The sequence below is a fragment of the Carassius auratus genome, chromosome 22 (assembly GCF_003368295.1).
Source record: "Carassius auratus strain Wakin chromosome 22, ASM336829v1, whole genome shotgun sequence".
Classification (NCBI taxonomy): domain Eukaryota; kingdom Metazoa; phylum Chordata; class Actinopteri; order Cypriniformes; family Cyprinidae; genus Carassius; species Carassius auratus.
Window position 1 is genome coordinate 15,226,419 of NC_039264.1, and position 19,303 is coordinate 15,245,721.

General features: G+C 36.4%; 1 protein-coding gene across 2 annotated transcripts in view; it reads left to right on the top strand.

The window, feature by feature from the left end:
- rnf123 (ring finger protein 123) overlaps positions 1-19,303 on the top strand; it is a 124,574-nt gene that overhangs the window by 22,494 nt on the left and 82,777 nt on the right. For both annotated transcript variants that reach the window (XM_026197904.1, XM_026197905.1), the window contains exons 25-33: positions 4,603-4,686; positions 4,797-4,904; positions 6,158-6,335; positions 6,442-6,516; positions 8,545-8,632; positions 9,467-9,554; positions 10,307-10,391; positions 15,443-15,582; positions 18,964-19,152. In XM_026197904.1, the coding sequence (XP_026053689.1) occupies positions 4,603-4,686; positions 4,797-4,904; positions 6,158-6,335; positions 6,442-6,516; positions 8,545-8,632; positions 9,467-9,554; positions 10,307-10,391; positions 15,443-15,582; positions 18,964-19,152 (1,035 nt within the window). The remainder of the gene's footprint in view (positions 1-4,602; positions 4,687-4,796; positions 4,905-6,157; positions 6,336-6,441; positions 6,517-8,544; positions 8,633-9,466; positions 9,555-10,306; positions 10,392-15,442; positions 15,583-18,963; positions 19,153-19,303) is intronic.

Genomic DNA, 19,303 nt, shown 5'->3' on the forward strand with positions numbered 1-19,303 from the left:
GTGTCAGGAAGCAGATATGAAAGTAAAAATAATCAGTGTATAGTAGTTATCGGACCAATGTTTGAAAATAACCTGTTGTTCAAAACAAATCTAATTTTGTAAAATTATTTATTTAAGTTATGAACTTTACACCTATAAATTGTGCCCCCCCCCCCAAAAAAAAGAGAAGAAAATAAATATGCATAATAAAATAAAAACATTTTTTTTTAATGATAACATTTCCACATTTGTACTTGTATACGTGTGTGTTTATTAGATTTTTTTCATTCCGTATATAAGATTATAAAATTTTCAAGCATTTTGAAGTGTTATTTTCTGGCAAAATTGATAGTAAAAAGTACTTATACAGTATTATCTTTATTTTATTTTATTATACAATGTTTTGTTGTATTTTGTTAGTTTTACCCGATTTAAAATATAAATTAAATTATTGCACATTTAAATAAACAATTTAATGTATATATCATGTATAATATATACGTCATGTCATATACACATATGTGTGTGTGTGTTTGTGTAAAATAAAGTACTTCTTTCCCTTTTGATTTGAAAGTTAAATCAATTGATATTTATTTGTAAGCGACAAAAAAAGTTCAGTCCAAATTCTTCATTTTGCTTTCGAGTTCCTTCAAGTTCACTTGCATGGATTTATCTAAAAAGCCAAGGGTTCGCTGATAAATGCTGTGTGTGGACGTGTGAGTCACTGCTGGGTAAAACAAGGACTCTGTCCTTCCAGCAGCCGTTTCAGCAGCGAGACGAAAGGAGTCGAACAGAAAAACTGCGCCACATTCAATGGTTGTGAAGTCTATATAATTCATGCTCTTTGTAAAGTGCTTCGCTCGGCAGAGCTCTGTAGCACATCAACCTTTGTCTCCCCGTGTGTGTCCTGACGCTTGAAGAAAAGGGATTTCAATCACGGAGAGTGATTGCTCTCTGTAGTAGAGAGTTTCTTGCTTTTGCTCTGCCTCTCATTGCTGAATTCCTGTGTGTATCTAGTCTTTTTCATGTTTGTTTGTTTGTTTGCTTTCTGATGGAGTTTAGTTGATCCAAAATTGAAAGTCCTTTCATCATCTCCTCTTGTTCTGATAAGTTTTGGCTGGTCCAGAAGAACATCTTTCTCCATTGACGGCCAATCAAAAGCAGCCATGTATTATACACAATGGGAAAGATTTCCTGTGAAAAATGACTAAAATATTGTGTTTTTTCACAAAAACCTGTAATATAGCTTCTGAAGACTTGAAAATATAGTGCATGAGTCATATGGCTGAATTTATGGTGCTTTTTAAATCATTTTTTCAGCTTGACATCTCCTTTTATTGTAGGTCTCAGTCTCTCCATTGAGAGTACTGTAAATCATGACACAAAAATAAAAAATCTACTAAAAATGAAAAGTTATTTTAAACATCGTCATCTGGAGCCCTTTGCTTTATTCATAAGGTTTTAATTAATCCTGCTGGCATTTTTGTTTTAGAAGATGATTGTGAAGAGCCAATCAGATGCATTATTGAAATGGCTGAGAACTGACTGTCAGATTGTGAGCTGTGAGTCATTTATCAAACAAGCTGTCATTCATCAAAAGAAAAGTGTGATGTAACTATGGAAACGGTGCGTCGTCTTGGCTCTGTATTAAATAAAACATCCAGCATGATGAAGATAATCTATTAGAGGAAACGATAACCGTGTCATTGAGAAAGGAAAACAGTGGTGTTTCCGCTCAGTGTAACTGTCTAAAACCTGAAGATGGTGGATTGATTACTGATCCTCATATTTCTGTTTCAGTGTCTTCATGCCAGAGTACAATAATAACCAATGATATATCTTCATACAAAGACTTATACAATTATAATTGTTTTAATTAGTATTTTAGTTATCAGACAATTAAATGTTCCAAAATGATCAGTCTTATGAAACAAAGTCCAAACATAAAACCAAAATAATAATAATAATTTAAGGACTTTTCAGTTTTCAGATACTTTTGATAACTAAATATGGAGATTTAAGAAAAAAAGCTAAACTAAACTAAATGGAACAGAGCAAATAAAATCAATGAAGCATAAAAACCAAACAAAAGAATAAAAAGCTAAATAAATAAATGTATAAATAAAATCAAAGCATAAAAAAGCAAAATAAAAAATAACATGCATAAAATGAGGAAAGTTAAATAAATAAATAAATAAAAACCAAATGGTATAAAGCATAAAAAACTGATTACAAAATTAAAAATAAAAAGACATACAACAGAACAAAGCTTAAAAAGCAAACCAAAAAGAACAATAAACAAATTATATTTTATAAACAAAACAAATAAACAAACCGAACAAAGTATAAAAAAACAAAACATAAAAAAGAGTAAATAAATAGACCAAGACATAAAAAGCATGAAAAATTAAATATAACAAAGCATAAAAACAAGACAAAGCTAAACATGAAAAAAAAAAAAATGACGACAACAACAACATAAAATTCTATTTAATGCATAGTACGGTATATTATACCTGCATATAGCCACATGCAGTTCTGGTTCCTGACTCCTATGAGTGAATTGCTACACATTGTTTTCTTTAGTAGATGGTTGCATTTTTAATATATGCTTTTATTCACACATACATAATTTTAATCTCACACACAACAGTAATGGTCTGACTATTATTTTTACGATTTAATAATGCATAATATTTCAGTTCCTAAAAATGCTACCAGTCAACTGGTAAGTAACAAACAATTTATTTCTTTGTCAAAGCCAAGATTTATTTTCATGTGGTCTTGACTCTGTTTATTAGTCATTTAGCGAATCTTTTTCATCCGAAGCGATTTTCATAGTTAGTGTCCCAGGAGTAACCTCAGGTTAAGTGTCGTTCCTTCGTGGGATTTGAACCTGCAGCCTGTTGGTCACCAGCCAAAATCTTTAACCGGTTTACTGCAGCAAGAAGAAAATTCTGCCTTGCTTTGCACTCCAGTTTTCAGAAGTAATTAATCCCAAGGTTTTTTCCTCCAGGGAGTTTTTTAGTGCCCCTGCTGATGCGACTCACTGCACCAGTGGGGTTTGTGAGACACTTTTCTTAGTTTCTCTTTTAAAACTATATCCATTTGTCAAAAGTGCTCTACAAGTCAAATTCAATTAACATTTAAATTGATGGCATGGTAAGAGGAAGCATTTGTTGTTATCGATGTGATCTTTCGATGACGTACCATGGCTTTGGAAGCGAATTGAAAGTGGCTCAGTTGACGCTGTGATTTGTCTCCAGGGCTTTTGGATCCTCATGGGATTTACGCTGTAGTCCGTCTAGCAAAACTGTCTGATTTGACTTAATTTGACTTCATAAAGGCTTTGTTAATTGGCTTGGCACAGTGGCGTCAGGAGACTTGTCTTTATTATTGATATGCAGAAGAATTCAGCCACGGTGTGAAGTGCACCACACCTCTACATTTCATCAAGCTGCTATCCATTTTATTTTTAAATTTCCTCTGTATTTGAAAAAAAAAAAAAAAAACCTCCATGACCATAGTATCAATATATAATCCAAGACTCGTATTTTGGGAACAACTTAAAACGGTGTTGGAAACTGCATACAGATTTTTTTTTCTTCATCTAAAGCGAGAAACATACTCTACTACTCTACTTAAAATTTTCAAGATCAATTTATAACAACACAAATGTGTTTTGCATTTTCAGGAATGCCACTAGGAGCGCTGATGTTTAGCGCAAACTAACTTACTAAAAACTAACTAAAATTGTAAATAATAAGTATCATTTTGGTATATACCAAAAGTATAATATAAATACTAAATGAAAAAAAAAAAGAGATAAACATTAAAAACTGGAAAGAAATGCCACCTAGACAATCAAATTAATGAAATCTGTACTTTTTCTATGGAAGCTAAATAGAAATATATATTTTACTAAAATGTTAGTAATATTACTAACATTAAAAAAACGTAAAATGTAAATGCAAATTCAATTGTATATGTTTATTTCAGTGCTATTTTAGAAATGCATATAAACACACATGATTTTAGCTAATAAGCTAAATTTCAGAAAAAAAATGCAGTTCATAATCCAATACAGCTATGTGCATTCTTGCGATTGCCACAAGGGGCGTTAATGAGTATTGACAGAAAACAACTATTGCTGCTGACAGTTTTCTGTTTTATGTAAACTGTTGTCAGCTACATAAGTAAAAAAAAAAAAAAAAAAAAAAACATTCAAAGAGGACATTTGTAGGGAGCTGGAGTATTGGGGATTAATTCAGCTACAGTAATGATTAAAACTGAAATGGGGCATAGCATTAACATATATGTTTGCATACACTTAAGTTTTATAACATGATTTTGTATGTTTCTGCTGGTAAGGCCACCAGTTTGACTGTATCAGGATGGCTTGTGCTTTCTTCAGAACTGAAACTGTGTCTCTGCTCAAAGGACAAAGTTACTGTGGTGATCATTTTCCCTTACTTCCAAAATTGGTGGCTATTTTGAACTCCAGCAGAATGGCTTACGATTATGCTGCTGCTCGGAAACAAGGGCAATTTTCTGTTCATGCTCACAGGGAAACACACAGAATCTGATGCTGTTTATGTATTTCTGTTTACATGTTTTCTGCAGATGGTGGTTGTATCAGATGATGTTCACGAGTACGCCATCGCCCTTAAAGACACGGACGAGAAGATCGCCCGATGCCCGAGCAGAGTAAGACCACCGTACTGAAGTGTTGTTACGTTTATATTTATAAAGTCTTCATTAAGAACACAATTTAGCTCTGCATTTAATCAGCATTCATATGATTTTTTTTTCGTCAGAGGCCGGATATTTTAGAAGAGTTGCAGAAGAGCCAAAAAGTGTTTGCTGAAAAGCTGAACCACCTGAGTCGTAGGTTGGCCTGGATCAATGCCACCATCTACTCCAAGGTACTGATGAAGGTGCTAGCCAAAAACATAGGGTGAACCAACTGTCTCATTAATTTAAAGCAGTGTATTTTTGTATGTGCAGCAAGGGATATAAATTTACCATGAAGAGCCCAGTGTGTGGTTTTCTGAAGACTTCATTTGCATTTACAATGTGCCCTATAAACGCCAGGCATTTAAATTCAGCCTTGAAATGGCTTTTCAAAAGGGCATTTAGGAACAGGAAGTAGTATGTAAACTGCAGTAAATGTCAATGCATTCATCACAGAACTGTCTGCAACTTTTAAAGGGGTTGTATGATAGACATTCGTTCATTCATTAAGCTGCAAAAAATGGCAGAAATATAAAATAATCAAATTAATTTGTTGTAAAAGTGTCATATGATATTTGTTTATTTTACTTGCTGAGCTGCAAAACTGTCTGATTTGACTTAAATGGTCTTCATAAAGGCTTTGTTAATTGGCCTGAATTCAGCCACAGCGTGAAATGTTAGCATTTTTTTATTTCCTCTGTATTTGAGAGATCTCCATGACCATAGTATCAATATATAATCCAAGACTCGCATTTTGGGAACAACCTAAAGCGGTTTTACAAATGGAAATGTTTTTTCCATCTAAAGCTAGAAACATACTCACACTATTTTGTGAACTTAAAATCGTCATCTCAATTTATAATAACACAAATGTGTTTTGCATTTTCAGGATTGCCACTAGGAGCGCTGTTGTTTAGCACAAAATAACTTCTGTTCGTTTTCTGAAAAAAAAAAAAAAAAAAAAAATATCAGGTTTACAAAAGATCTAGGTCCAAGATTTGCTAAAGTATTTAATTATTTATTATTTGTTTATGTATCTGCTAAGCTGCAAAAAATAAATAAATGAATAAATAAAATGCAGAAATGTGAAATAATAAAATTAATACATTTTATGTGTCTCACATTTATTATTTTAGCTTTAAAGGGGTCATTTATTTATTTATTTATCAGAATAAAAAAAATAAAATAATAATCTGTATATACAGAATGATAAAAACATTGTTTGAGATGTGAGAGATGTTATCCAGTCATAGCAGAGGTCATTTGTAAATAAAAGTTCCTAAATATATAGTCATATGATTCAGAGGGGTGGAATTTTAATATTATGCAACTAAAATGTGAAGTGAATTTCAAGGCGTTGCCTGAAATTTCTGGATTGTTAGCAAAAGTTGAGATGGAAGCATGTGTATGTCCTGCTTTATTGACCTGATATCTGTGAATGCAGGAGAAGATGCTGGATGTGTACTGGCTCCTGCAGGTGTGTATCCGCACCATCGAGCATGCGGACAGCACAGGCTCCCTGTTCGCATTCATGCCTGAATTCTACCTCAATGTGGTCATGAACAGCTACAGCGCGCTCAAGAACTACTTCAGCCCCTCCAACTGCATGGAGGAGCTTCCAGGTCTCTCAGTTAACACTGGTCACAAGAGCTGCTAGTGTGTGTGAACTTTGATCTTGAGCAGTTGTTTGTGTCACACTCATGCTGTCGTGTGATGTTTGTCTCTCAGGTTACGAGGACACACTCGCTCAGCTCGCAGCCATTCTCGCCAAACACTTCGCTGATCCGCGCATCGTTGGCACCGGTAAGAACAATATAGCCCTTCTTTTGCTTATACTAGTTCATAAACAGATAGATAGTTTTATGAATTTAGAGATTTCTGTCCATCCATCTGTCCCACAGACTATTTATTTTCTCCTTTATTTGTCAATCCATCCATCCGTTTTTCCAACTTTTTCAGGCCATCCATCCATCCTTCCTTCCTTTCTTTTCTTCCTTCATCCAAGTCTATTTTTCCATCCATCCATCCATCATCCACTCCACTACACCGACAGTCTATTTTTCCATCCATCCATTCATCCACTCTACTTCACCGACAGTCTATTTTTCCATCCATCCATTAATCCATCCATCCATCCATTCATCCACTCCACTCCACTGACAGTCTATTTTTCCATCCATCCATTAATCCATCCATCCATCCATTCATCCACTCCACTCCACTGACAGTCTATTTTTCCATCCATCCATTCATCCACTCTACTTCACCGACAGTCTATTCATCCATCCATCCATCAATCCATCCATCCATCCATCCATCCATTCATCCACTCCACTCCACTCCACCGACAGTCTATTTTTCCATCCATCCATTCATCCACTCCACTCCACCGACAGTCTATTTTTCCATCCATCCATTCATCCACTCCACTCCACCGACAGTCTATTTTTCCATCCATCCATTCATCCACTCCACTCCACCGACAGTCTATTTTTCCATCCATCCATTCATCCACTACACTCCAACGACAGTCTATTTTTCCATCCGTCCATCCATCAATCCATCCATCCATCCATTCATCCACTCCACTCCACTCCACCGACAGTCTATTTTTCCAACCATCTACTCCACCGACAGTCTATTTTTCCATCCATCCATCCATCCTTCCTTCCTTCCTTCATCTGACAGTCTTTTTTTCCATCCATCCATCCATTCATCCACTCCACTCCACAGACAGTCTATTTATCCATCCATCCGCTCCACTCCACTCCACCAACAGTCTTGTTTTCCATCCATCCATCCATCCATTCATCCACTCCGCTCCACTCCACCAACAGTCTTGTTTTCCATCCACCCATCCATCCATCCACTCCACTCCACCGACAGTCTATTTTTCCATCCATCCATCCATCCCACCGACAGTCCATCCATCCGTCCGTCCGTCCATCCGACAGTCTATTTTTCTCTCCGTCCGTCCCCTACTATTCATCCCCTGCAATCCATCTATTCTGCCTCTGTTAATATTCTGTTCCCATTAACTGCAAGAAAAGACTCAGAAAAAAGCAAGTGGCCCAAAAATATGCAGAATAATAAATTCGTTGGCTGTTTTAATGGGAATTCTTTAGCCTAATATAGCCGTTGGCTTGCACCGTTCATCACTTCGCTTCATTTCTCACGTAAAGGTATAATTAAAAGCTTCCTCTCTCAGCTCTCAGGCAACGTGAAGTCATTTGTGTGATGAGTTGAAGCCATAGTATTTTCTTAATCCTGTTTAAGGTTAGGGCTATAAAAAACACTCCACTCTTGAATCATGAGCGATGTGCTATGCAAATGAACAGATGTTATTAGACACGACCCATTTGTTTAAATTTCATCTCACAAGCAGGCTTTTCATTATGTTCGCACTCCGTTATGCTGATGTATTTAGATTTTCTTTTGCATATTTATCTTGTTTTCTGTGTTGTTTTTTTACTGAATACATAATTTTTAACAACAGTTGTTGCTTGGTCTGTTTTTAATATGGATTACTTTGTTTTGATCAATGACTTTTTTCTTAACAAAAGGAGGCTGAGGGGTTGGAAAATCATTGAAGCTTCTTGTTTCATAACGAATTGGAAGTCAACTCTAATAGATATAACATTTATACATGCAGATGCAAGAAAGAAGCCATTTTTAAAGATGATGTGAATGGCCGTTTGCAACCCACTTTATTTACGTAACATATTTCAGAGTAAACCAGGACTTGCAGAGTGGGGATTTCATTTATCAAGAATGAATTGAATCATAAAAGCATTGAATGATGTCTTCTTTCTGCTATATATTTATCCACAGATATCAAAGATTCACTGATGCAGGCTTTAGCCAGTTACGTGTGTTACCCACAATCCCTGCGTGCCGTCGAGAGGATCCCAGAAGAACAGTAAGTGCTTAAGCCTGCGTTTGCATCAAAATGCAGTGATTAATTGATGTTTTTTTTTTTTTACTTCTGCGTTACTTGTTTTCATCTCACCTTAAACCAGAACTTTATTCACGTTTGCAAATGCTGATGTGAATGCTTTGCTAATACACTCTGAGGGTACAGTTGATTTATTTTTTATGGGTTTGTTGTTGAGTTGTTGTTTTTTTGTCCTGCTGATTTAGTTTATTTATTTATTTTTTTGAAGACTTTTGCTTTTTCATGTTTTTGGTGGTTTAGTTTTTTTAGGGGTTTAGTTTTGCTGTTTAGTTTTGCTTTTCATGGTTTGTTTTGTATTTTACATTTTAAAGTTGTTTTGCTTTGTTGTTGATTTAGTTTTTAATGGTTTAGTTATGTTATGTTATTTATGTTTTTTTTGTTTTTTTTTGGGGTTTAGTTTTTTGTTTTTGTATTTGTCGGTTTAAATTGTTTTTTGTTTTGTTTTGGTTTAATTTAAATTTTTTAGTTTTATTTATGGTTTTGTTCAGTTTTAGGTTTTGTTTTGTTACTCATTGTAGCAATTTGGTAACTTAGAAATCATGCCCAATTATGTAAAGCCTGGTTCCTGAACATTTTATAAAACCAGCCAATTACAATGAATGTCATTTTTATAAATATTCTGCTGTTTTTGTCTGCAGAGGTTTATCAGATAACCTCATTTTCATGTGTAATATATCATGTAACATATAATCTTATTTATTTGGGTACAATATTTAATTTGTCTTAGTACATTATTACAGATTTTTCTTTTTCTTTATCTTTTGTGTGTGTAATTATTTATGATGTGATATCTTCCAGGCGGATGGCTATGATGAGAAACTTACTGGCTCCATATGAACAGAGACCTTGGGCTCAAACTAACTGGATCCTGGTTCGTCTTTGGAGGGTACGCTGCATTTATTTTACTGTCTTACACAATTCCCTCTCCACCCTTTCCACTGCTTTCTTTTCATCTTCTCCTTATTTCCTCTCCTCCTATTATGCCATTAGACTCCAGCTCAGAATAGGTGCATTATATCAGGGCCATTATGCAGCATATCTCCTCTGTTTCCATTTAACATTTATGAAATGGGCCTGACAAACCAGCTACTCCCATTTAGTTGTTTAACATTTATTCCCCTCTCAGTGCCAAAAATAGGGGTGACTTATTTTCTCTTAGATAAAACATTATTGGGTTTATTCATCCGTAATGGTATGATTACGTGTCTGTTCTTGATCATTTTGTTAGAGTTTCTTGGAGTTTTGTTGTTTTAAATTACGATAAAAAAATTACATTAAAAATCCAGTTTGTAAATTAAGTGTGTCCTCACACAGAGCTTAACAAACTTTAATATTTCACACATCATTGGTCACAAAAGAGTGATTCGTTTCCTTACTTCTTTTAGGCCTTACACACACACACAATATGCAGCTAAATATGTTCACTAATTTTCTGTTTTTTTTGTTTTGTTAACCCCTCATTTTTAATCTTGGGCAATGTGGTCTTGGGTTAGTGACAGTTGCCTTAAATTACATCTGATCAAACTGAATAACTAGTTCATTTTGTTGTGGTTAAAAATGCATACATTTGAATGTGCTTGTTACTCACACATCTTTGTAGTCTGAACATGGTTTTATATGTCATTCCTCCTCCACCAGGGTTGTGGCTTTGGCTACAGGTACACACGTCTTCCTCATCTGCTGAAGACCAAACCGGAGGACGCAAACCTGCCCAGTCTGCAAAGTGAGTGAATGTCCCGTCTTCCTCCATCTTTAAACTTTACAGTTGTAGTTTTTTTTCTGAAAGCTTTTTTCTTGACTTTTCTGTACTTTGTACTTTTGCGTTTTGAACTAATCGTGTGAATCAATGATTCAAAGAGCCATTTAATAAAATGTACATAATTCTTGAATGAATAAGCTGTTTGAAAGAATCAAATTAAGACATTAACTGCCACCTGCTGGCAGATTTAGTTTCTTTTTTTGAAGTGTCTTTTCTGAAAAAAAAAAAAATAATAATAATAAAAAGAGTAGTTCAACCCTTAAACAGGAAAAAATTATGAAATGTACTCACCCTTATCTAATTTCTAACCTTTCTTTTATGGAATACAAAATAAGTTCTTTTGAAGACTGTTGGTAACAAAGCTGTTTTGGTTACAAATGACTTTCATTGTATGAACAAAAATAGCGCAATATTTCTCAAATTATCTTCTTTTATGTTCCATATTTATGTTAGGCCGTTTTAGCATAAATGTTTGGGGCCAAATATCGGTCTGTAGTTATTGATACATTTATGTGTTTATATTTTCATAAATTATAAGCACATAATTACATAAATTAAAGAATCATAATATATATTTTCTCTCAATGTTGGTAGCAGGTTTGAAAGATTAAGCTTAATGAATAACTTCCACACTGTTGTAATATTGACATGACATAATTATGTAATGATATGGACATTTCTTTACTTCCTGTTGTGGTGTAAGGTTCCAAATGATGTCATCTCTATCTGGGTATCACTATTTTGGAATGTTCCATTTTTAACGGTGGGAAAATCATTCTGCAACAGAGTTGCTCTGAAATTCATTAAATAACATTTCAACAGATTATTTACCGAAACTGCATTTGAAACGGAGTGAACATCCGTTTGAAATCAAATCATGTTTGTTCTTTCTCCTGACCCTGTAGTCTGCATCCTCACTGACGTTATTAGGAAGTCATGATCAATAATGTAGAACAGCGAGTACAGATGCTGTTTTACTAGAGCGGGTTTGACATCGTGCCGCTCTTCTGTGCGACTGAAGAAAGTCTGTGCTTCTAACTCATTAAAGTCGATCTGGATACTTTGATGCACACACACAGTTTTGGTGAGGACATGACTATTCACTCGTCCGTTATTTCTTTCAGCAGCTTCAGATCAATACTTTTTAAGAGACCATCCATTAAGTCAAACCAGAGATGTTTCCCCCGATCAGTTCACTTTAAAGCAATACACTTTGAATTGAATCACTCACAGTTCACTGCCAGCTTTTTTGAATACAGTAAATACAAGGTCATCTCTGTGTATTGGGAACTTCCTCAGGGAAAACATGTGAACTGATATCTTGCAAGCTTAGGTTTCTTTTCATGGTCAATATGGACCATTCACAACTGATTTTACTTCTATAATGTGACATAATTTAGATGGAAAACAGGATGTTCAATAAGTAACAAACTTCAGGAGTCGATTTTATCAATCAGGAATTGATTGTCAATCTGCTTCCCAGAAGAAAGGCTTGTAGCGCTTAATCAGGAGGCCAATGCTTTTCTGGGAGGAATACATTGTAAAGTTGTCAGTTTGTGAAGGGACACTTGTCTTGACACTTCAGCTTGGCTTGTACGTGATGCATGATTTCCCTCCCTGGTTTGAGGAGTCTTGTCTCAATGCTAATTCCATCTCTTTTTTTCACTCTCATTTGCATGACGTCCAGGGGATTTGTCAGTTGCTAGTTTTCAAAGTAAGTTCCATTCCCATTTGGTAGGTTTCCCCTTCGGTTGACCCTTATTAAACACTTCCCTAGTTCCTGGTCTGCTCCGATTGAGACTGAATGACTGTAAACGTGACGGTAAATTGGGCTCATTTCAGACTGATTTGCCTTTAGGATTGTGTCCACATTACCATTCACCCACTTTTAAAATGAGTAATAGTGCTGTAGTGTACCATTCAGTTTTGCTCCTTTAGTTCCTCCAGCCATGTCTTGTCCTTGCCAGTAGTTTGTTGTTGTTTGTTCCCTTCAGTAATTGTGCCAATTACCATGTGATTAATGTGTCACCTCTGTGTCCTACTCTAGATTATTAGTTAATTATGCTTCTCAAATGTTGGCTGCAGTCCAAATTCAGATACTCATCAGGATCAACATTTTGTATAACCTGGAAATACTTAAGATGTCCTACTAATATCTATCATGGTACAGTTTCCACTGAAATAAAATGATTAACTAGTTGACTCAGAGATCCGGTTGAAGATTGCTGGTGAATAACAAACTAAACCAAAGGTTCTGCTTTCCTGACTCCAACGTTGATCAAACTAGTTCATGAGTGTTTGATTTAGGGTTGGAGTTCAACTTTCCAGGCCTTGAAGACCGTTGAGTTGAGAACCCCTGATCTTAAAGCTGCAGTAGGTAACTTTTGTAAAAATATATTTTTTACATATTATTAAACCTGTCATTATGTCCTGACAGTAGAATATGAGACAGATAATCTGTGAAAAAGTCAAGCTCCTCTGGCTCCTCCCAGTGGTCCTATTGCCATTTGCAGAAATACCATCGCTCCCGGTAAAAAACAACCAATCAGAGCTGCGGTCCGTAACTTTGTGTTCAAAATGTAGAAAAATGTATATAATAAGCAAGTACACCATGAATCCATTTTCCAAACCGTGTTTTTAGCTTGTCCTGAATCACTAGGGTGCACCTATAATAAGTGTTTATATTCTGACTATTTTAGATTGCTTCGGGGCAGAGTATGTGAGCGGAGTGGAGTGGCAACAATTTCCCCTCCGCGCTCAGAGCATTTAATAATCACTCCGCTCCGGGTTCACAATTTCCCGCTCCCACTCCACTCCGCGCTCAGTGATACCAGAAACACCGCTCCGCCTTCGCTCCGTGGCTAAAGTATTTCAGTATCTTTGAAATGTTATGTTCATAACGTAGCCTATATTAAAATAAAAAAAAATAAAATAACAGGAGAGTTTCAAAGTGGCTTAGGCTATTGTGTGCAAAGTTTTTTTTTCCTACCACATGCCAAACTAATAACATGGATGTCAGCATTAATATAATTACTGTATTCTGCAAATTTTGTTTGTGATTAAAATAACAGTACATTTTTATTTTATCTACAGATCAATGCATTTCTTACAGATTTCTGCTCATTCAAAATCAGATACAGATGAAGTAACACTGTAAGATTACATTTGTTTGAATGCATTATTAAGAAAGCGATTGCGTGTGAATGTGCTGTAACTGTTTAAATCATGCTTCGACCCGTAAATATTCAGTAAAAGGAACAGACAAACTCCTTGAGAACTAACCTATAACTTCCCGCTCGGCTATTGTCGTCATTGTAACCTTCTGATTTGAGAGATCCATCTGTATCAAGCTATAGTTAAATATGTTTAACGTGAATACTTGCTAAATATGCAGTTATATTACGGGCCGTTGGCATGAATTGTACTCGTGATTGAGCGGTGGTGGAGCGCTCTTGGTGGAGTGAAAACCACAACGCTCCGACTTTTAAAAAAATAAGCTCCTCGCTCCTGTCAAAATCACACCGCTCCACTCCACGCTCCGCTCCCACTCCGCTCCGCTCACATACTCTGCTTCGGGGGTACCGTGGCGGAGTAACCCAGTACCTTTGTGATTCTTCATAGACATAAACAGAGAGAAGTAGTTCCGGCTACGATGTTCTTCCGCAAGACGCAAGCAGTTCTGTTTATTAACCGCTAAAGCGGTTAAGAGCGTCAAAAGTTACCGACTGCAGCTTTAAATCAGTGTGTTCCTCAGCCAAAGCTATCATTTCAGAAGACTTGAAGCATTCAAGTCGACTACTTTTATGGTAGCTCTTGATCTTTTTTTAAGCCTGAAACTTCCAGTCCACAATTGTTATTGCATGGAAAAGAGCGACCATGATATCCTGCAAAATTGATCCTTATCGGTGTCTTGGAAGAAAAAAATCAATGCAGGTTTAGATTGATGTGCAGGTGAATGAATCTTCTAAAGGGGTGTTCCTATCCATTTTGTTTATCGGATCCTACCTTCAAGCAATTTAAAAGGGAATTGACTCTGCAGTAAGAGAGTGATTGCTTGCCTCTCAACGCCTGGACTTCTGAAATATAGTTGCCTGCTACTTGGTCTCTCTTATGGCTTTCCCTTCTATGTTTATTCCTCGCTTATTGCCACCAACCCTTATTTTCCAAGCTGCCACTCACACGGACTTCATCTAATTAAACATAAAGGGTTGCATCTCTATCAGAGACCTGCACCTCAGTGTCTAATGACTAGCTTTATTTAGAGCTTTATTGCCATGGCTTGCTCTTGCTTCTAACACTCCGAGGCTTTTAGCGTGTTTGCGATCTCTGTGCTTTTCCAGATAAGGTATTAAATTACCCAGCGTCCTCTTTGTGTGCATGTAATGAGAGAGAGTGCTCTTTCTGTGTTCTCCAGACCTGGTCAGATAACACTAATAGAACGGCTAGGGGACGGGGAGTTGGTTTCCCATCAGCCCTATGTTTTGTCGTTTCATTATTTTGTTATTTGACGTCGTCATTCTGTATCGCACGCAATGTTCAGATCTGATTGTTTTCCCTCTCATATGTCAATGAGTACATATATTTTCGTAGCTTCATAACATTGCGGTTGAACCACTGATGTCACATGGACTATTTTAACAATGTCCTTACTACCTTTCTGTGCTTTGAACGAGATTCTTTAAAATCTTCTTTCAGTTCAACCTCCTTCTCCTAGGGGCACTTGATTTCCCCCTTTTTTATATTTGCAAATCATTTTGAATGAACACCTCTGCTCAGCCTGCCACATAAGTGATGTCTGGTTTTATAACTTACCAAGAATCAGACTTTAAATCCTAAACTATAGGAAAGGTTGGTTTGAGCAGTGTGGGTAGATTGATCTTATTCCGAGACAGACAACTACCCATAGTTTGCTATTGAAAAAAGCTGACTTTGACTTTGACTTTGACTATTGTAATTTGTGTTATACTCATGATTTAAATCATAGACTTGCTGAATGAATGTGCTTTTCTCTACAGAGCCCTGTCCATCACTACTGCTGCAGAGACATATGGCTGAACTCCTTAGTCAAGACAAAGACATGGCTGCCAGTTTCCTCAACAGCGTCTTAAACCAGCTCAACTGGGCCTTCTCTGAATTCATCGGCATGATACAGGAGGTAAGAAGCTTATTCCTTCATGCCAGACAAACAGTAAGTCTCACCTCAAAATCAGCTTCAACACACTGAGGTAAACAGGTTTTCTTTTTGACCAAAACTTGAATCTCTGCTCCACTGATCAGCCCTGTAACACTGTAGGTTTCCTCTAACTCAATCAGAGCCTGAAAGTTATTCACCATGACTGTCTAATCACGACTGCCACTTCATATTTGAACTGAATTAACTGAAATCATCTTGCTTTTTCAGTGTAAAATGAATCTTTGCATAGTTCAAGTTACTTACTCTTTGAAATATTCATCATTAGCTGTGTTTGATAGTTTCGATAAGAAGTGCCTAATAACTAGACTTCTGCAGATTTTGAACAAATGGGAGTGGTGCTTGCCAATTCACTTTTTTTGGGTGTTCTGGATGGCTAGAAGTGTGGTTGTTAGAACTGTGGTTCTTGTGGTGTTCCAGGGTGATACTGGAGTGTTGCTAGGCAGTTATTTGAGTGTTCTAGGTGGTTGCTAAGGCATAGTTAAGGTGTTCTGACTGGTTGTTGGTGGGTTGAATGGCGGTGGAGATTTGTTAAAAAGATGTTAAGTGCCTGTTAGGTTGTTTTTGATTACTGGATGGTTTCTAGGGTGCTGTTAGGCAATTACTTTTAAGTAAGTAAACATTTGTACAATTAAAGTGATAGTATGCCTTTCATCAACAAAGCCGTCTTTTTCATGTTCGTAGTGAAAATACAGACACAGCTTGCTTTTGATTTATGTATAACGAAATCCTAAAACGTAACACGTCTTGAAACTAGTGCTGTTAAAATTAGCGCGTTAGCAAATGCAATTACAATTGCCATTCACTTTGATCGCATTTCAAATATTTTACGCAGTTAATACAGAGGCGGAGCTAGGGTTCACTCACTCGCAACTTCTGCTTCTGTCTCTCTTTTTTTTTTTTTTTGACGACAATTGTTTTTTGTTTTTTTTTAGATGCAGAACGTCTTTACAAGCACATCAAACGGGAGACTTTTCAGACGCGTACTTGACTTAATCTCAGCGCCAGTCGCTTTACAAATGAGCGCAGAAACAGTACATGTGACCAGGAGCTTCAGTAGTACAACATATGTCAGTCATTTATTATACCGCCATCGATTTAAATTGGGTTTATGTGAAGGGTTTTTTTAAGTTAAAGATTGATATTTTTTTGAAAGTCTAATACATGTTAAAATGTATATCTCTCATTTATAGACTTAATGTAATGTTGATGGCTATAATCAATGGTCAATTTCCTAGAGACATCAGTATTGGTATCAGTGATACTCACTAAACAAATATATATATATATATATATATATATATATATATATATATAATATATAAAATACACTGTCTTTGATGTCTGTTCGTTAATTTGGAGATTGCATGTGAAATTATTGCAATATTCAATTCAAATGTATTTGTATAACGTTTTTTATGATACAGATCATTGGAAAGTAACTTTAAATATATATAAAAAGTATATTGAAAAACTTTAATGTTAGGTGAGATTAATTTCAGCAAAAAACATGCAATTAATTAGTTAAAAAGTTTCAGTTGACAGCTCTACTTTCTTTTGCTGCCTTTCAAGCGCTGGCCTTTCCTTTAGTTTACTTTGTGCTCAGTTCACCCTGTTATCAACCTCATTCAGCCGCAGACTAATTTGATAATTTGGACACCATGGAAACAACCTTTTGGGAAGAGTAGCGCACCCGCCCCTCCCGTGGTAGGGTCATTACTAAACTCAGGCTTTGCAGTCTCAGGGGAAGATACAGAAGAAAGAAAAACCCGCCTGGTCTGTAATGGTGGAGAATTAAACCTCAGACGTAAAAGCACTTTCTCGCTAGGCTTTCTCCTCTACCTTTAAATCGATGTCTTTCAGGAGAGCCGAGGCGCTGAAATTCTGCTCATTGCAGAATGGACTTTGATTCATATGCTACTTTGCCTGGAGGTTTGGCTGGCTCTTAGGAGCGCCTTTCATCTGTGATGATCCAGGAATTAGGAGGGCACTGGTCTCCAGGGCAGTTTTTGATGTGTTTACGGCCTCAGTTTCAGTGAGCACTACATTTAAATGAAGTGTAGCTGTAGAAAAGACTTATGAGAATGTCTAAGCATCAAGACTCTTAATAAAAGTGCACTAAATACAAATGTTTTTTACCTAATGAACCGAATGATAAAATGTTTTTGCTATTAGGCTTGGTGATAAAGCGGTATCGGTATTTATCGTAACCTACATTGATTATGATAGAAAAAAATCCACAATATAGCGCACAATAATTCACCTAAAAACTTCATAAAAAAAAAAGAGCGTGCTATTAGTGACAATAAGAGAGCCTGGAAGTTGTGACATCAGAACGCAGGAAGGCTGAAATAAGTGCCTTGTCTGCTTGCGATGAGGAGATTGTGATTTAAAATGGAATTTATTCAAATGTAAAAAAAAAAAAAAATGCATTCAAATTGTCTGTGTTCTTATCAAAATGCTGTGATGATGATGGAAGTCTTTGTTGCGTTTTAATGTTTTTGTTTGTTTATCCAGTTGAAGCCACGAGATGCGCCACGAGATGCGCCACGAGATGCGCCACGAGATGCGCCACGAGATGCGCCACGAGATGCGCCACTGCTGCGCCACTGCTGCGCCACTGCTGCGTTTTATCATTTAAAGTATTAGAGGAACATAGAAGCTCAATGTGGAGATTATCTTTGATAGGTTAAAACCAAAAAGCATGTTCTGCAAATTTTCGAGACCGGCAAATTCGGCAAATTACTCGTATCGGTAAAAACATAACGACTTTATTCGACAATTCTCCTTGTCCCGTCACCGGAGAGTATCACGACTTCCGCTTCATGTTAACAATGCATGCACATGGCGCTGTTTTGTGTTTTTTTTATGTTAACACCCACATGCATAGAGTGCAGTGCGTACAGTGGTTAAAGTTAAACTTTTTTTATTGGTCTTTGTTTAAAGAGGTTATAAAAAAAGTCAGCAATTATTGATGACCTTAATACATATTATTTTTATTTTTATTTTTTTTTTGTTAGCTAGATTGCTCAACCCTACTTATGCGATTGCTGAGTCATTCTGAGTGGTTCTTGGCATGTTTCCATAGAGTTATTAGGGTCTTCTTGGGGGTTGCAGGTTGGTTGCTGGAGTATTCTGGGTCCTTTGTCTAATTCATAAAAGCCCATGAGTTTATATTTAACTTATTGCTGTTACTCTAATATGAATATATATAATTTGACTGTCATTGTCTTATTTTACCTCATTCCATGCAACAATGCATACATCCCTGTATCAGCAGTTGCATAATATATTTTTTGACTTCCCTGTGTCTCCAATATGATCTCTTCATGTCTTTCCCGTCAGATCCAGCAGGCAGCTGAACGTCCTGAGAGGAATTTCGTGGACACGCGGCAGTTAAAAGTGTGCGCGACCTGTTTTGACCTGTCTGTCAGTCTGTTACGGGTCCTGGAGATGACCATCACTCTAGTGCCAGAAATATTCCTGGACTGGACCCGCCCCTCCGCCGAGCTGCTGCTGCGCCGATTGGCTCAGGTGAGCGTGATTGACAGCTGGGATGTGTTCCGAAACTGTTGTTCTAAAACTTTAAAAACTTCCAAGTGCAAAGTGAATAAAATGAAATGTATGCTCACCATTAACACTTCACAAAAGCAGTTTAGAAGAGTTAATGATCCTGTTTGAAGCT